The 21,363-nt window shown below is 43.9% G+C and overlaps 1 protein-coding gene across 1 annotated transcript; it reads right to left on the reverse strand.

Annotated features, from left to right (window-relative positions):
* Positions 1-7,633: 7,633 nt before the first annotated feature.
* Positions 7,634-20,783, reverse strand: LOC140901505 (complement decay-accelerating factor-like). The gene is made up of 9 exons (XM_073320455.1): positions 20,609-20,783; positions 19,802-19,990; positions 18,237-18,428; positions 17,205-17,304; positions 12,124-12,206; positions 11,232-11,426; positions 10,112-10,267; positions 9,798-9,983; positions 7,634-9,473 (listed from the first exon to the last, which is right to left on the reverse strand). The coding sequence occupies exons 1-9, from the start codon at positions 20,676-20,678 to the stop codon at positions 9,382-9,384; spliced, it is 1,263 nt and encodes a 420-aa protein (XP_073176556.1). The 5' UTR covers positions 20,679-20,783; the 3' UTR covers positions 7,634-9,381.
* Positions 20,784-21,363: the final 580 nt, after the last annotated feature.

Below are 21,363 nucleotides of genomic sequence, written 5' to 3' on the forward strand. Positions count from 1 at the left end.
ATTCAGAAAGGTACAGATGACACAAGTAACATCAGTTGCTAAGGCATCTGTGGGTAAAACGTATTTTTATACAAAATGCATAAGAGCCAAATTTGACTTACTGCATTTACCCAGCTGGCTAAAATGCCTGTGATGAACAAGCTGAGAACATCTTTATACATGAAAATGAAATTTATTTCATTAAAATTAAATGTATTTCACTTGATTTCCCAATTCTAAGTTGATTCAGGGATGTATAAGCCAAAACATGAGCAACAATTATAATGGCTTCCTTTCAATGGGATAATCGTTATGGCAACAGGTCTGTGTGGCAAAAACAAGTAGGTAACCATACAGTAGAAACTCCCTAGAGAAGCTGCTAGTGACACCGTAGAGCCCTTTTGGAGTCTTTGAAGCCAGCCCCAAAGGCTTGTAAGGAAATAGCCCTCAAATCCACAATTGATCTCCATCCCCAGGGAGAAGTGGTTGTGATGGGTTAGATCTGGTGGCAGTTCCCAAGGGGGTTTCTGTGATGTGCCTAGACTACCTCTGAGCCTGTTTTCCCTGCCAGCTTGGGACTTCAGTTCCTTGCCTTGTTTGAGCCAGACACGCTTGCCTACTGCAAACACAGATCCAAGTCTGAACCACGTCCCGCACAAGCTGCAGGCTTAACTGAAAACAGCTTAAAAAGTGCTCCTGTCTCCAGAACTCAGATACCCAGCTCCCAAAGGGGTCCAAACCCCAAATAAATCCATTTTAGCTTTATACAGGGTAAACTCATAAATTGTTCGCCCTCAATAACACTGATAGAGAGAAATGCACAGCTGTTTGCCCCTCCACCCCCAGGTATTAATACTTACTCTGGGTTAATTAATAAGTAAAAAGTGATTTTATTAAATATTTGGAACCACTTAAATCCTACTTTTTGTAAAAAAACAGACAGAGCAAAGTAAATTACCAAACAAAATAAAAGAAACCAGGCAAGTCTATGCCTAATACAGTAGGAAACTAAATGCAGGTAAATCTCACCCTCAGAGATGTCCCAATAAGCTTCTTTGACAGACTAGCCTCCTTCTAGTCTGGGTCCAGAAATCACTCACACCCCATACTTACTGTCCTTTGTTCCAGTTTCTCTCAGATTGTCTCTCCACCCCAAAGGATATCTCTTGAGCCAGCTGAAGACAACATGGAAGGGTTTAAATAGACTCTCTTTTGTGACTGGAAACCCCTTCTCCTCTCCTATGCAGAATCCAGCTGCAAGATGGAGTTTTGGAGTCACATGGGCAAGTCACATGTCCATGCATGACTCAGAACTTTACAGGCCGACACCACATTCCCAGGAAAGCTCAGATGTGGACTGGCATCTCTCAAAGTTCATTGTTATCTTAAGTGTTTCTTGATTGGGCACTTACTGAGAATAGTTTTGTCTCAAGCAGCTGACCAACTGCTTCACTGAGGCTACTTAAAATCAAACAAGTACACAGCCAATATTCATAACTTTGAATACAAAAATGATACAGGCATGTAAATAGGATGACTATATACAGTAGATCATAACCTTTGCAGAAATATGTTACATGGCATATCTAGCATAAAACGTATTCCAGTTAGGTCATATTTACACTCATAAGCATATTTCTATAAAGCATTACGGGGTGCAACGTTACAGCGGTTATTACACATCAAGGACTATGTCCATTTCATACAAATCACACTGGAACACTTGCACATGTTGATCTGTCGGCTAGAGCCACAAACTAAAGACCAAACCACGTTGGTGCTAATTAACATTTGTGTTAAGTATCAGGGGGTAGCCGTGTTAGCGTGTATCCACAAAAACAACACGGAGTCTGGTGGCATCTTAAAGACTAACAGATTTATTTGGGCATAAGCTTTTGTGGGTAAAAACCCCACTTCTTCAGATGCAACTGAAGAAGTGGGTTTTTACCCACAAAAGCTTATGCCCAAATAAATCTGTTAGTCTTTAAGGTGTCATTTGTGTTAAGGACTCTCAAGGAACTCAGAGGACCAGAGGATTACAGCCTCTGTCTTATGCTTTTAGAGATCCAGATTCAGGATCTAGAGCAAAGTGACTATTAGTGGGTTTCATCCCAGTCCCTATTTATGCAATTCATCAAGTCCCTGGAAAATTCAGCTGGCCTGGCCGTTTCCACACACCAGAGTCTCCAAACTGAAGTAGGCGAGAGCATCACTGGCAAGAATCACTTTTTATTTTGCCTGAGCTGGGGAGTGAAAGGAAGGATTAATTGTGAAGTAGAAGGGCGTAATCTAGATAGAATTAAGGGGAACGGACCGCGCTATGGGGGGTAATGCTGCAGCTCAGGAGTGAAGAGGCTGACAAAGCTGGGGGGAGGAAGCGTTCACTGTGTGTAGGTGTAGCTGCCCCTGCTCTGTGCTATTCTTCCCTCACTTTTACAAGCACTCAACTGACTCGAACAAAAAAAAAAAAAAGAAAAAAGAAAAAAGAAATCAAAGCTAGATGTTTACTAGAGCAGGAGCAAAATTCTACAAAGTTTCTCCTGCTGCAAGTTGAAACAGTATTTTGTTATTGTGTGTCAGTGTATGTGCATTTTTCAACACATATATACTTAAAGGCAGCCTTAATACCTTCCAGCACAACAGCTGGATCACACATGTAGATTGCCTTTGCCACCAGAGCAAGAGCACCTGCTGAGAGTGTGAATCTCACTGTACTAAAAGTGCCATTTCAAGGCTGAATGAGTCAATTACAAAGAAAACTGTCAGGGGGTTTGGTCTTTAATGTTTCCAGGAACCCACAAAAGCAGCTGAAGAACTGAAGTGCCAACAAACAGCACTGCAGATTTTCTTCCTGGGCTGATGCCTCCTGCTAAAGGGTTTAGCACTGGAGCACAAAAGAACTGACATGAAAGGTATTTGGCAGAGATGTGAACTTTACACAACATTTGTTTCTGTACTTGGATATGGGAAATGGGATGACTTAATTTGGAATGGGAGAGGCAAGATAGCTGTCCAGAAAAGTGTACATTGTGTTGCTTTTGGCAAAAGGTGAAAAGGGGAGGGGAGGGGTGTGACTGTCCCTGCGTCATGTGAAGACGCTGGGAGGAGATAGAATCAAAGTACAGTGCAAAGTGTGTGTCTCAAATTCACCGTTGGGGTAAAACTGGCCCTACTCGATTAACTCAGGTTTATGCCCATTTACACCAGCTGAAAATTTGGCCCTGCGTTCACAATATAAGAGGGAAGGCCATTATAAGCAGAGTACCGTGCTCTCAGAAGAAAATGCCCACTTTGAATAATTCACCCCATGTCAGCTCTAAGTGAGCCCTCAGAACCACCAACAGAACTTGCTTCGCATTAGCGCCTCTCAGAAAGGCTCCCTGGCCCCGCCTTGCCTGGCTGTGTTCTCCAGCACCTCTGTCTGTTCTTCTACTCCAGCCCCACTGCCTTAGGGCTTGGCCTTGCTGGAGTTGCACGGTGAACTGGCTGTTTTCGGCTCTTCCATCGCGCATTCAGACCACAGCAGCACTGATTTGCACATTATCTCCCACCGGGGACTTGGTCAGTTCTAATTCTGGCCTCTGCTGACCTCTGGCCCATTCTCATTCCTCTTACTGCAGCACCAAAGCAGATATGGCACAGCAAGAGGCATCCTGTCCCCTGACCAGGCTCTTTTCTCACCAAGGGCCCTGGTGAAAGCTCTGCACATGCCTGACTCCAGTCATATTAGTGCTGAACTTTACGTTGGGGCAAGTCCTGCATATAAAACCTGGCCTCTGGACCCTACTTAAAAGTGGAATTAAGCCCTGTCCACAGAATGAGTTGGACATCCCTGCTGCACCGCCTAGCTTGACTAACGTATTATAGCATCATAGGAATTAGGGCTGGAATTTACCTCAGGAGCTCATGTTCTCCCAAGGAAAGCAAGCTTGTCAATAGAAGTCAGGGTCATACCCAGCATAGTTGTGGACTTAATAAGCTATTATTGACCACCACTTATGGCTGTAGTGGAACACTTATTTGTTCCCCCGTTAAGCTATAAACTGGCCACGTTTGTCTTTTTACACCTATTGAAAGCAAGCCCATAACTGATGCAACTGAGCACCTCACAAAACAATCTAGAGGAACAGTCTACAGGGCCCCCCAAGAATTTTGCAATTTGTCTTTCTGTAATTAGAGGAATTAGAACTTCGCTTGTCCCCTTCTTTTCCTTATTTTAAGCACAGGCTGGAGTTGGAGTGAGATTGTGTGTGACATAGGAAAACAAATCAATGGAGCCTTGCATTTTGTCACGAAGGCAGTCAGGCTCATTGTTCTGGTCAGCGGTGGCCTGGGCCAGCGACTGACTGGGATGTGTTTCCAACTTGCATTAGTCTTGCCCTACCCAGTGAAGGTCTCATTTTGCACAAGGACCTGGAGAGGTCATGCAGGCATAACCGAAGAATCGCCTTCCTCTGCAGCCTCTGCTTAGAACAGAAGAGTACTCAAACAGTGTTCTTACACTTCAGTTCCCTGTATAATCATCTTTGCTTAGGCTACCTAGCCTCCTATGAGTCCACCCAAAGTTAACTGTAAAACAGAAGACTTGAGGAAATTAAAAAGAACAGTATCTTTAAAAAACCCTCCCATTGTTACCCAGGATTTTCCAAACCTGAAACTGGGGTAACTTCACCTGTTTTCTCCAGGTGGAGTCAGGAATCAATGGGGAGACAGCACGTCCCTCTGATAAATGACTGGTACAAAGAGGAGTGATTTCCCCTAATGCTCCTTCTTTATTGAATCTCAAGCACACACTTATGCACAAGAGCAATAGGTTTAGAGCATCCCAAACAGTTACCCAAAGTCTGAAATTGTTTCAAGTGATCAACAGCTTTGCGAACCGGTGGGGGGAGGCAGCTCCTTCCATCCAGCTTCTGGGGAGAAGAGGTCAGTCTCTCTCCCGAGAAAAGCTCCTTTGAACTGCTCCAAAATATATTCTTTTAAAGTTTTATTGCTAACTCCTAGTGACTCCTACTAGTCACCATAGTAACCACTAGTGGGTCACTAATTCCCCTAGCTTCAGCAAATTGCTCCTTATCCATTATCAGCAAAGCATGTCTAGTCATAATTAAACTTATGTCGGGGCACTCAAAGCCAAGGTCACCTATCCCCCCACTCCCTTCCATTCTCATGCTCCATTAACTGTTCCATCCTCCCATTTGGATTAGCGAAATTGCAATCATGCAGCTATTTGGCCTAGCCTCTCAGAGCCCTAACAATATGTTATTTGCTTTTCAGCTAACAGGGGCTGGACACAAAATGGTTGCAGTAATGTAGCGTTTCATTCTCCCATAACATCCCTTCTGTCTGATTTTAATCCCACTACGGTTACTTGTAGCCTAAATTACTGAGGATGAAATTAGAGAAGACACTCAAGACATACTTAATTTACTTTGTCACTTTTGTAGGTTCTCCCCTATCACAAGAACCAGAGAAACATTTCGATATATGACAAAGACATTCCAGAGATAATTAGATTGTAAAACCAGAGACCTTGGAAGGGGGACTCCAGAACCCATGTAACAACTGAAACTACTCTACTTTTCTGCACAGCCCTCCCAGATTGGCTAGATTTAGCCAATTCCCCTCCCCCCCAAGGATCCTTAATTTGTCTTGCTCTTACTGAATCTTTCCATGGCATTGTAGGCAAATAACTACTTTAGCCCCTAGAAGAGTACAGCATGGACGAGGCAAGTGAGCTGCTCCCAGATTATCTAACATTGAAGGCAGGCAGGTTTCTCAGGGCTCTTTCATATTTCAGACACAAAGACAATGAGAAAAGTCCTTCACAAAAATTTCATGGGATCATCAGAATATCTGCGGACATAGTTCTTCTGCAATCTTCAGAGATCTTCAGGGTTCTCTCCTACGTGTCTAGGCTCCCCTCCACTAAGCTGTACTGTCCAGTTTACCAGAAGAAGATGGAGCCCATTTCAACTGCAAAGTGGAGGTTCAGCAGGCACTTCAAATGAGCGTTAAATAGATAATATTGGAGTACTGTCATTCACAAATCAAAAGTTTGCACATGTGTGAATAATGGGTCAGATCTACCTTTTCAGGGCATGGACTGTCATTTATACAGTGTTTATACACCCCCTAGCATAAAAGGGCCCAACTTGGTTGTTGCCTTCAGGAGCTACTGCAATTTAAAATGTTAAACAATAATTATCCTTGTGCATTAATCCACAGGACATTAGGTGCTATAGTGGAAAGAGGGAAAGGAAAGAAAGGTCCAGGAATGAGAGATTTGCCGTAAGTGATCCATTTAAAGTGCAAAGGTTTAAGTATGTGTCCAAATTCAGTTGAAATCAATCCACTCGATAATCCACAAGAGCTAAGCATATATCTGAACTCAGCAGTTTCCTAACTATGGGTCATGACCTCAAGTGGGGTCATGCCATCAGCAGTTGGGTCACAATCCCATGTGCAGCGGACACCATTTTGCTTTACAAAATAGCATCCCCTATGTTGTCTGCAATCGCTGGAGCGATCAAGTCTGAAAATGGGGTCATGCAGGCAAAACAGTTTAGGGACCACCAAATTAACTCCGTGCTTTTTCCTTTAACTTCGATTTCTATCAGTTACAAAATTTACTTAACACAAATTTCATGGGGCAGTAAACATGCCTTTTAGTATCAAGGGGAAGCATGACCATGTGACAAATCAGGGTTTTATAATTCAGTGCTAAATGTCTTCATGCTAACAAATCTGCATAACAGGGTGACAACTCCACACATAAAAGAATCTGAATGACACTCAAAGAATGCGTTAGAGGTGCATGGTTCGCCCACTATACTACACAAGTGGCAGTGGGTTTAGACCCTTAAAGTCTATAAACCCATGAGCTCTATGTGGCTAGGATCTAACATATGATGCTGCTTCTCTAAGCAGGGCTAAAAATATAAGCCCTCTCTGAAAATCTACTCAAGCCACTCCTAACTTGTTTTTGTTTACTCTGGGAATTTACTTTCAGATGTATAAAGAAAGAAAAACAAATTGCTCTTGGGGAACAAATAAAGATCACCCATAACTTTTGTGGAAAATACTGGTGTGAACAAAATCAGCTAGAGGGCTCAACATCCTCCTTTGCATGGAGCAAGATTAAAGAACGTTTTACCTTTTCCCCCCCAGGAAGTTTGGGGGGTGGGGGGGGTTGGTATTTCCAGATTGGAATAACCGTTGGGTTAGGCTTTGCAAAGGAGAAACATATCAAATGTATGGTGAGGAATTTACATCAGCATAGCTATGTCTCAGAGGCGTGGATTTCTCACACCTGAGACATGCAGCTCTGCTGACCTAACCCCTGCTGTTGATAGTAGTAGGCTGATGGAAGAATTCTCCTGCTGACCTAGCTACTGCCGCTCGGGGAGCTGGATTACCTATGTGGATGGGAGAACCTCTCTCGTCGGCATAAGTAGTGTCTATGCTAAGTGGTGCACCTGCAGCTCTTCAGCCATGTAGCCGCTTATTTAGTGTAGTCATGCCCTGGTCGGAGATGTGTCTTAGAACTTTAAAGTGTGGAAGAACAAAAATGCAGGCACTAGGAGAGGCAGAATTGCTCCCAAGTTATTTATGGTGGATCAGCTGTTCTATAAAGCTTAAGCTTTCAACAACATCAGTTTTAAAAAGATATTTATTGAGATGTTTAAGCTAGAAAAAACAATTTCCTCAATTTAGGTGCTTGCCTAGTAATTAATACTTTTCCTGGTGCATTACAGTAGACCAAGAAGCAAATACTAAATGCCAGTCACCTTTGCTTTGAGGGTAGGCCAACTCCAAAGTACATTTGTTTTTTCACTGTACAATAAATGGATGCCTCTTCAATGAAGGACAAAAGAATAGTCACATCTATGTTGCTGCAGAGGGATAGGCAAAGCTTTCTACATTCCTGCCATCTATTCCATTAGGGATAGCAGGAGTCTAAAGTAAAGAGGAATTATGACATTTAATATTAAACAAAAAAGTTTCAGTTAAAAGTTAATTACTTAAAAGGCTTTTTGTTATTTGTCCCAAATTCCAAGAGGGAAGGGTATTTAGCAATTTGTTCATGTAATTACCACTGTATTTTAGAAAGATTTGAGGCATTACCTCTGTCAGATATTGGACACACAGTTCTCAAGTTTTGCCCCACCCTTTCCCCAGCACTGCTCATTGCCTCAGACTCCAGCCTGACAGCACAAACCTTGAGAGACTGCCTCAAAGCACAAACCACCCTTACATGAATCACAGGGCAATACAGCTGCTTGACCTGCATCCTATGGGGACAAGCTCCTCAAGTGTTCCAGCAGCATACAGCTAAGCTGGAACTTTTCCAATAGAACAACTGGTACTAGACCAGACAGCAGGCTGTGGATTTTTACAGATCCTCCCTCCTCAAGAAGGGTCCGAAAGTGGTGTAGTTTTTTTTTTTTTTTTTTTTTGGAGGTTTTCAGAAAGCTCACTGGGAACAGAGATTTACCATTTTTTCATTCCAAAGGAACTTGAGATTTTAAGCATGTAGTCAGAGTTAGGGGTAGGAGGGACTTTACCCATAAGGGTTACTAGTCTTTCACTCCTTGAAACAAAACAACCTATGCTACTTCTAACCTCAGCTCCATACCAAAGCCAACATCTCTGGGCACAAGCTCGTTTTAAAGCATTATGAGAGTCTTAGATTGGCAAGCTAAAAGCACCTTATTCCACACAACTTTTGCTTCCAGATACATTTGGTAAGAAATGGTCCAATTAACTTGCACCTGAATGAAGAAGAATAAGATCATGGTTTATCTGGTTCCTTGTCCAATAGTCTAGAAATTTGGACTGCATTTCTGGCCATAAAAGTAACTGTCAACCTATCAGTACTAGCATGACCGGGGAACATTACATAGCAAGAAACAACTCGCGCTACAGCAGTAGGCAAAATCCTTCATCATTGTTCCTTTGATCTCAGTGGAGCTATGACTGTTTACATCAACTCATGATTGGCCCCCAGAAGCTTTGGAATCCCTTTTAGTATCTTTCTTGTTTCTTTCTATAAAGAATATTCCCTATCATCTGTTTCAACTCAAGTCTCTATTTGTTATAAGATCTAGGCAGTACAAATCCTCCCATCAAGCCAAGATTTTTAGCAGCCTAGACTTCAGTGGGCACAAAATCCAAAAACTCTGCACTCAAACCTGGAACAGAGCTGGGTTCTCGTTTGAAGCGTGAAAGGCCAGGAATCACAGCCCATCTTTGGTCAAGTTCCGTTTCAAAGTTCTGCCCCTGAGCATTTGATTTTGTAGCACAAACCTTGAGTAGGTTTGAGATTACCCTTTGATACTCAGTTTCCAGAGTCAGCCAGCAGCTTTAAGTCATTCACCACAGCCTGATACTCTCTCTTCCTCACGGATGAAATCCACTCTTGCACCAAATTGGAAATCTGTTATAGCAGCAGCTCTGCCATGCTCCTGTTCTTCTGGATAGCAAAGATCTCTCTAGGATAGAAGGAGATTAATATTAGGCTGTTGCCCCACTGTCCATGGAAAAAGAAACAGGTTTTGATGTGTATTGTATAAGGTTCTCTTGCTTTTGGATACAGTATCAAGAGGATCAGTCAGGCTCTCCTATTTATCCTCTCATAATGGAGGAAGGAGACATCCAATGAATTGAAAGCAAAAACATTTAAAACAAAGATATTTCAAGATGTTAAGATCAACGCAGCCAGGACTGAACTCTGACCCAGCTGTAAACAGAAGACTATACTAACTGCACAAGAATGTCTTGTAGATCAATTGAAACAGAAAAGGAAAGAGGCTCACTTGCACAGAACCCTGGGACTTCTGACCATTTTAAGTTTTGAAAGCACTTGGCGCTGGGTAATACTCCAGAGATTCCCATGTAACTTTGGCTGCAAATAGATCTTTCCTTGGTTCTGACAGAACAATAGTTCTGATTAATGTACAGTGGTACAGCAAATCTGAACAGTGGTGGAGTAATCCAACTACCTAATAATAAAGAAAAAATGTGAGAACTGAAAGCTTTAGCTGTAAGCCTAGGCATGAAAATTCACTTCCTCCCTCCAGTCTGCCAGAACCCAGATTTGGTGACCTTCAAGATATGGTACAAGACTCACCTCGTGTCCTCAGGTCACCTCTGGGAAATGAGGAAGAATGGGAGGAAGTGATGGTGAAACGTGTGTTTTGGAATCGTGATACAGAATACGGTCTGCTTTTTATTTTCTTTTTCTTATGTTGGTCAAGTACCACGTTCTTGGATGCAGTATAAGAACCTGAATAGAATAAAATGGACTAAAGTTGGTATTTTAACCCCTGCCCAGTTTTGATAGGAACAATCACAAATACGTCAAAGATTATTTCTAACCAAAGTACATTATAGGATTTCTAAAAAAGCAAAAATTAATTTTCTAGCAATTGAAGAGCTATCACCAAATCAGACTTTTGTTTATTCTTATTCAACTACCGGGGAAATGTTACTCTGTATTTACAGATACAGTTCTGCAGCACATGTACGATATCAGCTCTACCGGCTTCAGTGAAGCTCTGATAATTTATACTAGGTAAGAATCTGTTCCAAAGCAAATACCTTCTCTTAAAAACTGTTCTAACCTCTGTCAGTGCACTTCCAGACCTTATATTATTCTGAACCCATTTATCAGTATATTACTGACCTCAGACAGCACCTGTTAAACCCCTCCTATATTCTTCACCCAGCATCTTATGTTCACAAAGCCATACGTTTAGTAAACTACCAGAAAATACAACTGTAAGAAGTGCTTGGGAGTAAGGGGCAGATAGATAACCAAGTTCTCTCCCAAAATTTTACAGCAGTGTTACCACTAACAGTTTAAAAAATTATACAAGTTAGATCATGGAAATAATCCATGAAAATTTAGTGTACAATGTGAAATTGTGGAAACTACATCTTTAAACAAACCCAAGTTCTTCCAACTCACCTGAGAAAGTACCACTTATTTCCTTTTAATAGGACATGTGCAGTTGTGTCTACAGCAAAAGGAGGGATAAAAAAACATTCCAAGTCTCACATCATTCTTTTATGAACAGCCCCTCAGTGATAATTTCCTAAATATCAGTGCATATTAAGATGAAACATTGTTAAGGTCTTTTTAAAAGTTGGCCATGCAACTTATAATTAAGTTATTTTGTGCCTAGCAATAATAGTTTTACCTGGTGCAAAAAAGTAGCAGAGGAAGACACTAAACACACATTACTCACCATTGCATTTAGGAGCAGGTCCACTCCAGACTCCACTTGTTTTATCTTTTGTTGTACAATGAATGGAAGCAGCTCCAATAAGCCGGAACCCACGGTCACATCTGTAAGTTACTGTTGAGTTATAAGCAAAATTTTCTACACCCCTGCCATCGTATGTCCCATTGGCAATGTAAGGAGGGAAAGAACAAGTAATCACTGCAGGAAAATAGAAGGTCATGAATATGAATGTTTGAGTGTTGTTGTAGCTGTGTTAGTCTTAGGATATGAGAGAGACGAGATGGGTGAGGTAATACTGAGAGCCCTGTGTAGCTTGAAAGCTTATCTTTCACCAACAGAAGTTGGCCCTAAAGAGTTGATCTCACCAACCTGGTCTCATTAATATTAATAAAAGTTTCAGTTAAAAGTGCAAACATTTACTTAACAAAAAGTTTATCTAAGATCCTTAAAAGAAGAAAAATATTTAGCCATTTGAAAATGTAGTTAGTACTGTATTTTAACCAAGTTTGAGAGAGAGAGTTTCCTCCCTCCGATTTGGAAGTCTTCCTTCTTTCAAGCTTTACTCCATCCTCTTCTAAATGTTATCATGCAAACTGGCGCTGGTCCCCATGACATAGGGCCCTGGCAAAAACTCTCTCACCAGAGCACACCCATTCCAAAACATTACTCATAGGAAAGAAGGGTTTCATGACCTTGGGGAACAGTGATAAGGTCTTCAAGTATTCCACAGCTGGAATATTAGAACATTTCTCATAGCAACAGCATGGCTGACAGACCCTCCACATAAGTGTCCAAAACAGGAGAGAGGCAAATGAACTATGAGAGGATTTAGATTGAGTTCTACTCCAAAGAAACCTCAGATTTAGGTGTTTAGGGAAGGTTGGATTTGTCTTACCTTGGCAAGTTGGAAGTTTACTCCATTCAACTTCATCTCCCTTAAGCTCACATTGAATGAAAGGCCGACCAATTAATTTGTACCTAAATAAAAAACACACACACAAAAATGAGTATCAAGTTTCTTACCTAGTTCTTTGATTGCCTGTGTAACTGTCTGGCAATTTGGAATATGGATTCTTTCAGCTTACAGGTGGTGACTTATGACCTGGGTGAAGCCTTGTTATGGGTTGAGTTAAAACCTCATTGAGATGGATGGGTGTCAATGTACCCTTCCATTAATATAATTGTGAGAAGTCCATCACAATGCCCCACCTAAAAACAGAGATAATGTGAACCCACTCAGGAGTTTTGCACTGTGTGGAGGAAAGGTTTTTGCTGAGAGGTTGTTTTTTTTTTTTTTTAAAGGGTATCTGTCAGGGGTCGCAAAGCAGAACAGAATCAGGGAGACTGAGACAATCTGAACAAAGCCAAGCAGAAGCTTGTAAGCACGGTGTGACCTTGAAAGAAACTTAGAGGTTGTGGGTCAAGGGTGCTGGATGAAAAGAAACTTGGGCATGTAAGCTAAAAACACTACTCCTTTGCCTTTGGTTTCTCCTGCATTTGGAGAAGCGGGACTTTCTACATTCCTTGCAAATAAGCAAGGCTGCATCAAAGAAAATACCCGATTCCGTCATCAATTTCTACTTCCAACTGGAACATCATCAGGGGCCTGAACTTTGACTAGCCACTTGGTCAAAAATGGGCAACAGACATTGAAGAAGATTGTTCCTGCTGTGAATACCAGCATGACCAAGGCACAAGTAGTAAAAGGCAATTTAAGCAAGCAAATAGGTGGATACAACACACTCTCTGCAAGCTTAATGGGTTTATACTGAATCAGACACTTGGGAACAGTCATTAATCCTGTGCACAGCAAAACGGTGGATTCTCTGCCCTCTAATTTGCACATTGTAGCGATCCTTACTTCTTCCATTGCTAGAGAAGGCAGAAAGAGTCCCTAAAACAGCCCCAGTTACTCAGTGTGATGAATCCCCAAAGAACTAGTAATTTTAGATACTGTCAGACTGTTCAGAGTGTTTTCACACGTGAAAGGGTTTAGACTTTAGACTGGCCATATTTTAAAGAATCCTTATTGAGGTTACAGGGACAAACCATCCCGATGTGTAGAAAGAATAGTAAATATGGCAGGCAACCAGCTTGGCTTAACAGCAAAATCCTTGCTGATCTTGAACACAAAAAAGAAGCTTACAAGAAGTGGAAGATTGGACAAATGACCAGGGAAGAGTATAAAAATATTGCTCGGGGATGCAGGAGTGAAATCAGGAAGGCCAAATCACACCTGGAGTTGCAGCTAGCAAGAGATGTTAAGAGTAACAAGAAGGGTTTCCTTCAGGTATGTTAGCAACAAAAAGAAAGTCAAGGAAGGTGTGGACCCCTTACTGAATGAGGGAGGCAACCTAGTGACAGAGGATGTGGAAAAAGCTAATAATGTACTCAATGCTTTTTTTGCCTCTGTCTTCATGAACAAGGTCAGCTCCCAGACTACTGTACTGGGCAGCACAGCATGGGGAGGAGGTGACCAGCCCTCTGTGGAGAAAGAAGTGGTTCAGGACTATTTAGAAAAGCTGGACGTGCACAAGTCCATGGGGCCGGACGAGTTGCATCCAAGAGTGCTAAAGGAGTTGGCGGATGTGATTGCAGAGCCATTGGCCATGATCTTTGAAAACTCATGGTGATCCGGGGAAGTCCCTGACGACTGGAAAAAGGCTAATGTAGTGCCCATCTTTAAAAAAGGGAAGGAGGAGGATCTTGGGAACTACAGGCCAGTCAGCCTCACCTCAGTCCCTGGAAAAATCTTGGAGCAGGTCCTCAAGGAATCAATTCTGAAGCACTTAGAGGAGAGGAAAGTGATCAGGAACAGTCAGCATGATTCACCAAGGGCAAGTCATGCCTGACTAATCGAATTGCCTTCTATGACGAGATAACTGGTTCTGTGGATGAGGGGAAAGTGGTGGATGTGTTGTTCCTTGACTTTAGCAAAGCTTTTGACACGGTCTCCCACAGTATTCTTGCCAGCAAGTTAAAGAAGTATGGGCTGGATGAATGGACTATAAGGTGGATAGAAAGCTGGCTAGATTGTCGGGCTCAATGGGTAGCGATCAATGGCTCCATGTATAGTTGGCACCTGGTATCAAGTGGAGTGCCCCAAGGGTTGGTCCTTGGGCCGGTTTTGTTCAATGTCTTCATTAATGATCTGGAGGATGGTGTGTCTTGCACCCTCAGCAAGTTTGCAGATGACACTAAACTGGGAGGAGAAGTAGATATGCTGGAGGGCAGGGATAGGATACAGAGGGACCTAGACAAATTAGAGGATTGGGCCAAAAGAAATCTGATGAGGTTCAACAAAGACAAGTGCGGAGTCCTGCACTTAGGACAGAAGAATCCCTCACACCGCTACAGACTAGAGACCGAATGGCTCGGCAGCAGTTCTGCAGAAAAGGACCTAGGGGTTACAGTGGACGAGAAGCTGGATATGAGACAACAGTGTGCCCTTGTTGCCAAGAAGGCCAATGGCATTTTGGGATGTATACGTAGGGACATTGCCAGCAGATCGAGGGACGTGATCGTTCCCCTCTATTCGACATTGGCGAGGCCTCATCTGGAGTAGTGTGTCCAGTTTTGGGCCCGACGCTATAAGAAGGATGTGGAAAAATTGGAAAATGTCCAGCAGAGGGCAACAAAAATGATTAGGGGACTGGAACACATGAGTTATGAGGAGAGGCTGAGGGAGCTGGGATTGTTTAGCCTTCAGAAGAGAAGAATGAGGGGGGATTTGATAGCTGCTTTCAACTACCTGAGAGGTGGTTCCAGAGAGGATGGTTCTAGGCTATTCTCAGTGGTAGAAGATGACAGGACAAGGAGTAATGGTCTCAAGTTGCAGTGGGGGAGGTTGAGGTTGGATATTAGGAAAATCTTTTTCACTAGGAGGGTGGTGAAACACTGGAATGCGTTACCTAGGGAGGTGGTGGAATCTCCTTCCTTAGGAATTTTTAAGGTCAGGCTTGACAAAGCCCTGGCTGGGATGATTTAGTTGGGGATTGGTCCTGCTTTGAGCAGGGGGTTGGACTAGATGACCTCCTGAGGTCCCTTCCAACCCTGATATTCTATGACTTGCTTGCTGCAAGCCGACAACTACTCTTGTGGTCCCATCCTGTGGAACTGTTCTGAAATGGAACCACCTGGCATTCTACACCTTTGATAACTGCCTAGTTATCTGGCGTAGTCAAGAATTAAAAACACTGTCCACTCTGACCATACACTTCACTCTGAAAGTTAGTGGTTCAGCCTAAGCATCTCTAGGCCACCTCAGGGGAAGGCAAAGAGGCAGTTTGCCCCAGGCCCCCCATTTAAGAGGCCCCCAAACTGAGGGATGATGCAACCTCAGCACACCACGCTGCAATGCAATGACAGAGGGGCAACAGGGCCAAAGCTGAGCAGTGCTGTAACCTCATGGGCCAGGTCTCAGAGCCCAGAGCTGGTCCCAGCCTGACAGGACAGGAGCCACGCCAGTGAGCTCACTCCCCACTCCCCCCCCAGTAATTTATTTTTAGAAGGGTAGGAAGCCTCAGTTCCAGATTTTGCCCCAGGCCTTCCAATGTCTGTGCAGCCCCAGCTACCCCTCCTCTGTCAGCAGCATTCCATTTCCAAGGTTGTGTGACCTTTAAAAGATTCCTGCGTAGAAATTAGTGAACGGGGTATGCGGCCACACAGCCTTCCCGACTGTCTTTCCTCGAGCACTAGGGGAAAAGGCCACATCTACACTACAGGGATTGTAGCAACACAACTCTGCCTGCAGAACCCTACAGCGTACATGCAGCCTTCAACATTTTTTCTGTTGCTGTAGAAAACACCTCCCAGAGGGACAGTCCTAGGTTGACTGACACATTCTTCTGTGGATCTAGCTGCATTTACACCAGGGGTTATGTCAGCATAGCTATCATGCTCAGAGGCGTGGATTTTTCACACCCTGACTGCCATACCTATGTCAACCTACACGAAGCATAGACCAGGCCTAACCATGTGTGTTTGGCGGTCGGAGGGGTGTTAAGGTTTTAATAGGAAAGAGACAAAGAACAGTTTTTGGTAGAGTTGTTTTTCATTTTGCAACTAAAGATCTTTTCCAGTTCTCTAAACCCTGATTAAAACCATGCATGGAAAATCTGAACCAAGTTACAGATTGATGGCAAGAGCGGTTCATACATGGGCTCCGTAACTGCAAAGGCAACTGACAGACCAATTTTACTGTGGTAGCTTTTTCAAATAGATACTTGAACACCCACATCTTCTGTGTAGTACTTCCTTTGAAATAAATAGATAAATACTTAGTCATTTTATGCTGACCTATTTGTCTAGACACCTACCATAATTTGGACCTACCTTCTATTATGTGTATAAGCTTAAAAATATTTGTGCTAATTTTAGTTTGTGATAGAAGTTATACTTAGGCCTGAATCACACCCAGGGCCCATGCTACAAAATTTAGGGCATCCCACAAATATTTCAACCAGAAAGTGTTCTTCCCACAGAAACCACGCCACTGAGAATCTCTCTCACCACCTACAGGGTAACTCCACCTGACACCATTTGCATTCCATGTGGAAAGATTTAAATTCAAGCCCAGCTGCATGTGAACTGGGACATACTGGGCCTGATTTTATACTTGTTATAGACTCTGTGGCACTACATAACCCATCTGGACAGGATCTGGTGTTCACTGACCTACACTGGATGCAAAAAGTAAAGGCACCCCAGCAAACCCCTATTCTCCCTCCTCTACACACAGCTGGGACTTCTTCCCATTTCAGCTTCATCACTCAAGTGGGGAGGGTGGAGACAGACTCCATACTAGCAAATGGTTTGAAAGCTCTACTTCCAAATGAGAACCCACCCCAAGGCTGCAGTTGATAGCACTACCCCCAAGTATGTATTTGAAGTTAAACCATGCATTATTTTGCTGTTAGCCAGCAATTGTACACCAAAGTTCTTGGAATTAACTACGAGAGGCACCTTGACACTCACCCATCTTCACAGAGCAAGTCTATTTTTGCACCAAACAGAAATTCTGTCATATGACCAGCTCTGCCATGGAGTAGTTCTCCTGGATGACCACATGATTTCCCTAATAGAGACCAAGGCTAGGATTAACATTAATTTGTGTTGTCATGATGGAAACAGAAGAGCTAAACAACAACAACATACTTAAGAAGGCTATAGCTGCATGCCCACTCACACCACTTCATATAGTGTCACACCACAGAGGGTCTTTTAGTCCAGTACCATACTTCTGACAGTGGCTTCGGACACACGTGTAAAACCCACACAGGGCTCAATCATACCAGCGGCAACTGAAGGTGCTCAACCCCTTGCAGGCTGTACCCTGCACAAGTGTCCAGACCAAAGGGGGTAATTATGTAATAAAACGCCCACTGGTGCCAGGGGTGGAAAGTGGGAAGGACAGGTCTGTCAAACCCCCATGGTTAATGGCTGACTTACGTCCCAAAGGTAAAAATACCCCTTCTGTCTTTTTATCCTTATTTCTGCATGCTAAATGCAGAAACTTTTTTTTTCAATCTCTCAGATTTCTTTGTTTCAGTATTTAGCAGCAGTAAGTTCCACGAGTTACCAAGCGTTGTAGAAAAAATACTCCACCAATGTCATCAATTTTAATGAAGACAGACAAGAAACCTCCCAATGGCAGAAATTCCTCCTTCCCCCTACAACAAGTAATTTCCCATGGTTATTCTAGTTGAAACATAGTGCATTAGAAATTTACTTTTCATATGAAATTCAAAGCAGACATACTGTATTCATACAGCCAGCGCTATCCTGGTACTTGATCTTCACCAGTCAGTTTTAAGAACAGCTAAATATTCCATAGAAATACAGCTATTGTAATTTATCCTAAGAAAAAACCTGGCTAAACAGCCCTTCAGACTAAATAACCAATTAAACTAGCAAATTGGGAGCCAGCTGCCTAGTGGGTCCTAATTGTGAGATGTTCTCAGATCAAGTGAGACAGAAAAGTAACAAAAAAAAAAAAAAGATACTCACTTCTACAAAACTCAGGGGCTTCTGACCATGTTAAGTTGTCAAGACAAGTACTAACAAGAAGCATTTCAGTGATGTTCTCATACCCTGGGCGACAAGTATATCTCACAGTGATCCCAACAGGATGGTAATTCTTCCTCTCATCTTCCTTACTTAAGGCAGCAAACTTTAACCTTGTTGGAGCACCACAACTACCTAGCAGTAGAGACAGACATTAGTTGTGAAAGGTTTGGCTACGAAGACAGGTACAGAAACAGTCTGTTGTAACAACAGACCAAAACTCAGCGTTTAGGAAACAAATTACTCCCTTAGCAGCACTTTAGGGAGGTTACGAACAATCACGTTTGGATACCCTTTGTTAAATAGGCCCTATGCTGAATGGGCCCCCAATATAAAACTGCAGAATGCATATTAAGATATACTTTTGGTGTTTTTGTTTTATTAGATTCCCAGGTAAAAACTAAGTTTAACTGAATGTCAAGAGTACATGTCAGTAATTTAGACTAAATTAAATGAGAGAGAGAGAGATTTAATTAGCCCCTAAACAAGTACAGTAAAAGCTGTGTTATCCGGCACTTTACTGACCAGAAAGCTCTATTAACTGGCATTTCTGATATCTCCCAATTCAAATCTTCAATCTAGTAACCGGGACTAGTATACTGGCCCAGGAGATTATGCAATTGCACTTTCTGAACTCTACTTTTATGCAAAAGAGACAGAAGACAAATAAGCAAGCGGATATCAGTGATTTATTCAAAAATGCAGCTTCCAAGGTGTGTCATAGGGTCATTACAGATTCAGCCCGATCTCCTACACCTTCTACCTCTACAATGATAATTGATGTTGATAATGACGACCATGAGGCATCACAAGATCCTGACGTGCCTTCTGAATCGTCAAAGATTAAATTATGTTCAGTACAGTTTTTGTGTTAAGTGTATTTTTAATGATTGGGGTGTACACCATGTGCTGCCCGTAGTGATAAGATTACAGGTCAAGTTTTCTATACAGCAGGTTTACACCCAAGTGCTTCAAGAAACCAAACACTCTGCAGTGCAGGGTTACTACTAGATGGGCAAGTACCTGTCTACTATTTTAAACTTCATTCATTTTATTGTATTCTAATTCTTTGAAAATTGATATTCCATTGGTAAGTATAACGCTTAATTAACTGGAGTATCTGATTAACTGGCACCCCCCATTCCCTCAACATGCTGGATAACAAAGCTTTTACTGTATTATAAATCCAGGAAATTCAGAGTTAAGGTTACTCTTATCACCACCCCAAAAGCATGTCTAAGTACGGAAATGCAGAGTTAGGCCACCCAACCAACCCTAGTAGTGATGGCAAGAAATAAGCATACAACTAGGATTCATGCAGTTCAGCGTTTGTAGTCCCAGACTAGATGAAAGACATTAAACTTAATGTAAATGTTTCCCCTTCCCTTTGGGTATCATTACAGGGCAGAGCTAATTTTGACTATACCTACTAAATAGGAAAAGTCTTACCTTTTCATAAGTGAAAGGCAGCCCAAGGAACTTTATTCCAGATAAAATAAAATACTTACGACCACAAAACTCGTTGATGTAGGACCATTGTGAGTTTGAAAGGCACACTACAGTGTCCGACTTTCCAGGGATTTTAAGGAAGCCATCACTGCACCTGTATGTAACTTGTGTGTCAACAGGGAAGCCCTCCGTGCGATTCACATCGGAGGGGACGGCATGATTCAGCTTCGGTGGGGGCCCACAGTCACCTGGGGACAAAACAAAAGCCCATGGTAACAGAACCTATTTATTCTAGTAGCTTTGCACACCAGAAGGACCCTGAAGCGCATCAGCGGTGAGAAAAGGGAGCTGCGACAGACCACAGGTGAGCCCATCAGGAAGGTTACTCCGATTGCCCAGCCCCCTACAGCCCCACCCACCTCAGGGGTTTAACCTGGGAGCTGAAGACAATCAGCACCATCAGGAACAGCCACAAGAGACACAAATCCCTGCCAACCCTCCCATGCGGTTTCCCCATGGAGGGAACCCCGGGGGCAGGCGGCAGTCCCGGGGCTGAGTGCACCGGGGGAAGGGGCTCGGGGGGACCCAGCGCACGGAGCAGGCAGAGAGGCCCCCTTTGCCTGGAAGGGGCGCCCCCTTTGCCTGGAAGGGGCGCCCCCTTTGCCTGGAAGGGGCGCCCCCCACCCCGTGACAGGAGGAGCCAACCGAAGGGCCAAAGCGCAGCCCCGGTCCCGGCCCGAGGCAGCCCCTAGCTCATGCCCTGGGAGCCCCCCCGACACCGGGACTATCCGCAGCCCCCGGCCCGGGGAGCCCCGCCCGGCACGGCGCACGGAGATGCTTTGCCCTGCCGACCCCCCGCAACTCACTGCGAGTCCCGGGCAGCAGCAGGAGCAGGAGCCCCAGGGCCAGCGCGGGGCAGGGGAGCCCCGGGGACATGGTGGGGGTCGGCCAGGGAGCTCCCACCCGCAGCCTGCGCCGTGCCCAGCACCAGTGAGGAAGGGGGTGGGGATAGAGGGGGCCTGAACAGCGCCATGAACGGTTGGAGGCGGGGTCAGGAGAGAAGGGGCGGGGCCTGAACAGCGCCATGAACGGTTGGAGGCGGGGTCAGGAGAGAAGGGGCGGGGCCTGAACAGCGCCATGAACGGTTGGAGGCGGGGTCAGGAGAGAAGGGGCGGGGCCTGAACAGCGCTGAGACCGATTGGAGGCGGGGTCAGGAGAGAAGGGGCGGGGCCTGAACAGCGCCATGAACGGTTGGAGGCGGGGTCAGGAGAGAAGGGGCGGGGCCTGAAGAGCGCTGAGACCGATTGGAGGCGGGGTCAGGAGAGAAGGGCGGGGCTGGCTCAGGCTGAATCCAGTTGGTTACAGCAAACACAGAGAGGAGGCTGGTGTTAATGTCACCGCTAACACAAGCAGCAAAGGAACGGAAATACCAAAACACACACCCTTGGGCTTTATTTTCAAAAGAGCTCAGCACAGTGAATATCGTCGGGAAGACTTGAACATCTGTCCTCACGCTGCAGATTTAGTTTTTCCACTGGAGCATGCAAACATTTGGCAGAGATATGAGAAAATGAAGCTTTATACAATGTGTGTGTGTTACGGGCTCAGAAACTGGATTATC

Source organism: Lepidochelys kempii, chromosome 21, assembly GCF_965140265.1.
Source record: "Lepidochelys kempii isolate rLepKem1 chromosome 21, rLepKem1.hap2, whole genome shotgun sequence".
Classification (NCBI taxonomy): Eukaryota; Metazoa; Chordata; order Testudines; family Cheloniidae; genus Lepidochelys; species Lepidochelys kempii.

Bases quoted from the DNA above. Each gene is read 5' to 3' on its own strand.
- LOC140901505 (XM_073320455.1), bottom strand. From the start codon at position 20,678: ATGTCCCCGGGGCTCCCCTGCCCCGCGCTGGCCCTGGGGCTCCTGCTC. The intron at 11,427-12,123 runs GTAAGACAAATC...ATTTTCCTGCAG, and splicing joins TAAACTTCCAACTTGCCAAG to TGATTACTTGTTCTTTCCCT. The intron at 10,268-11,231 runs GTGAGTAATGTG...TATTCTATTCAG, and splicing joins ACCTGCTCCTAAATGCAATG to GTTCTTATACTGCATCCAAG.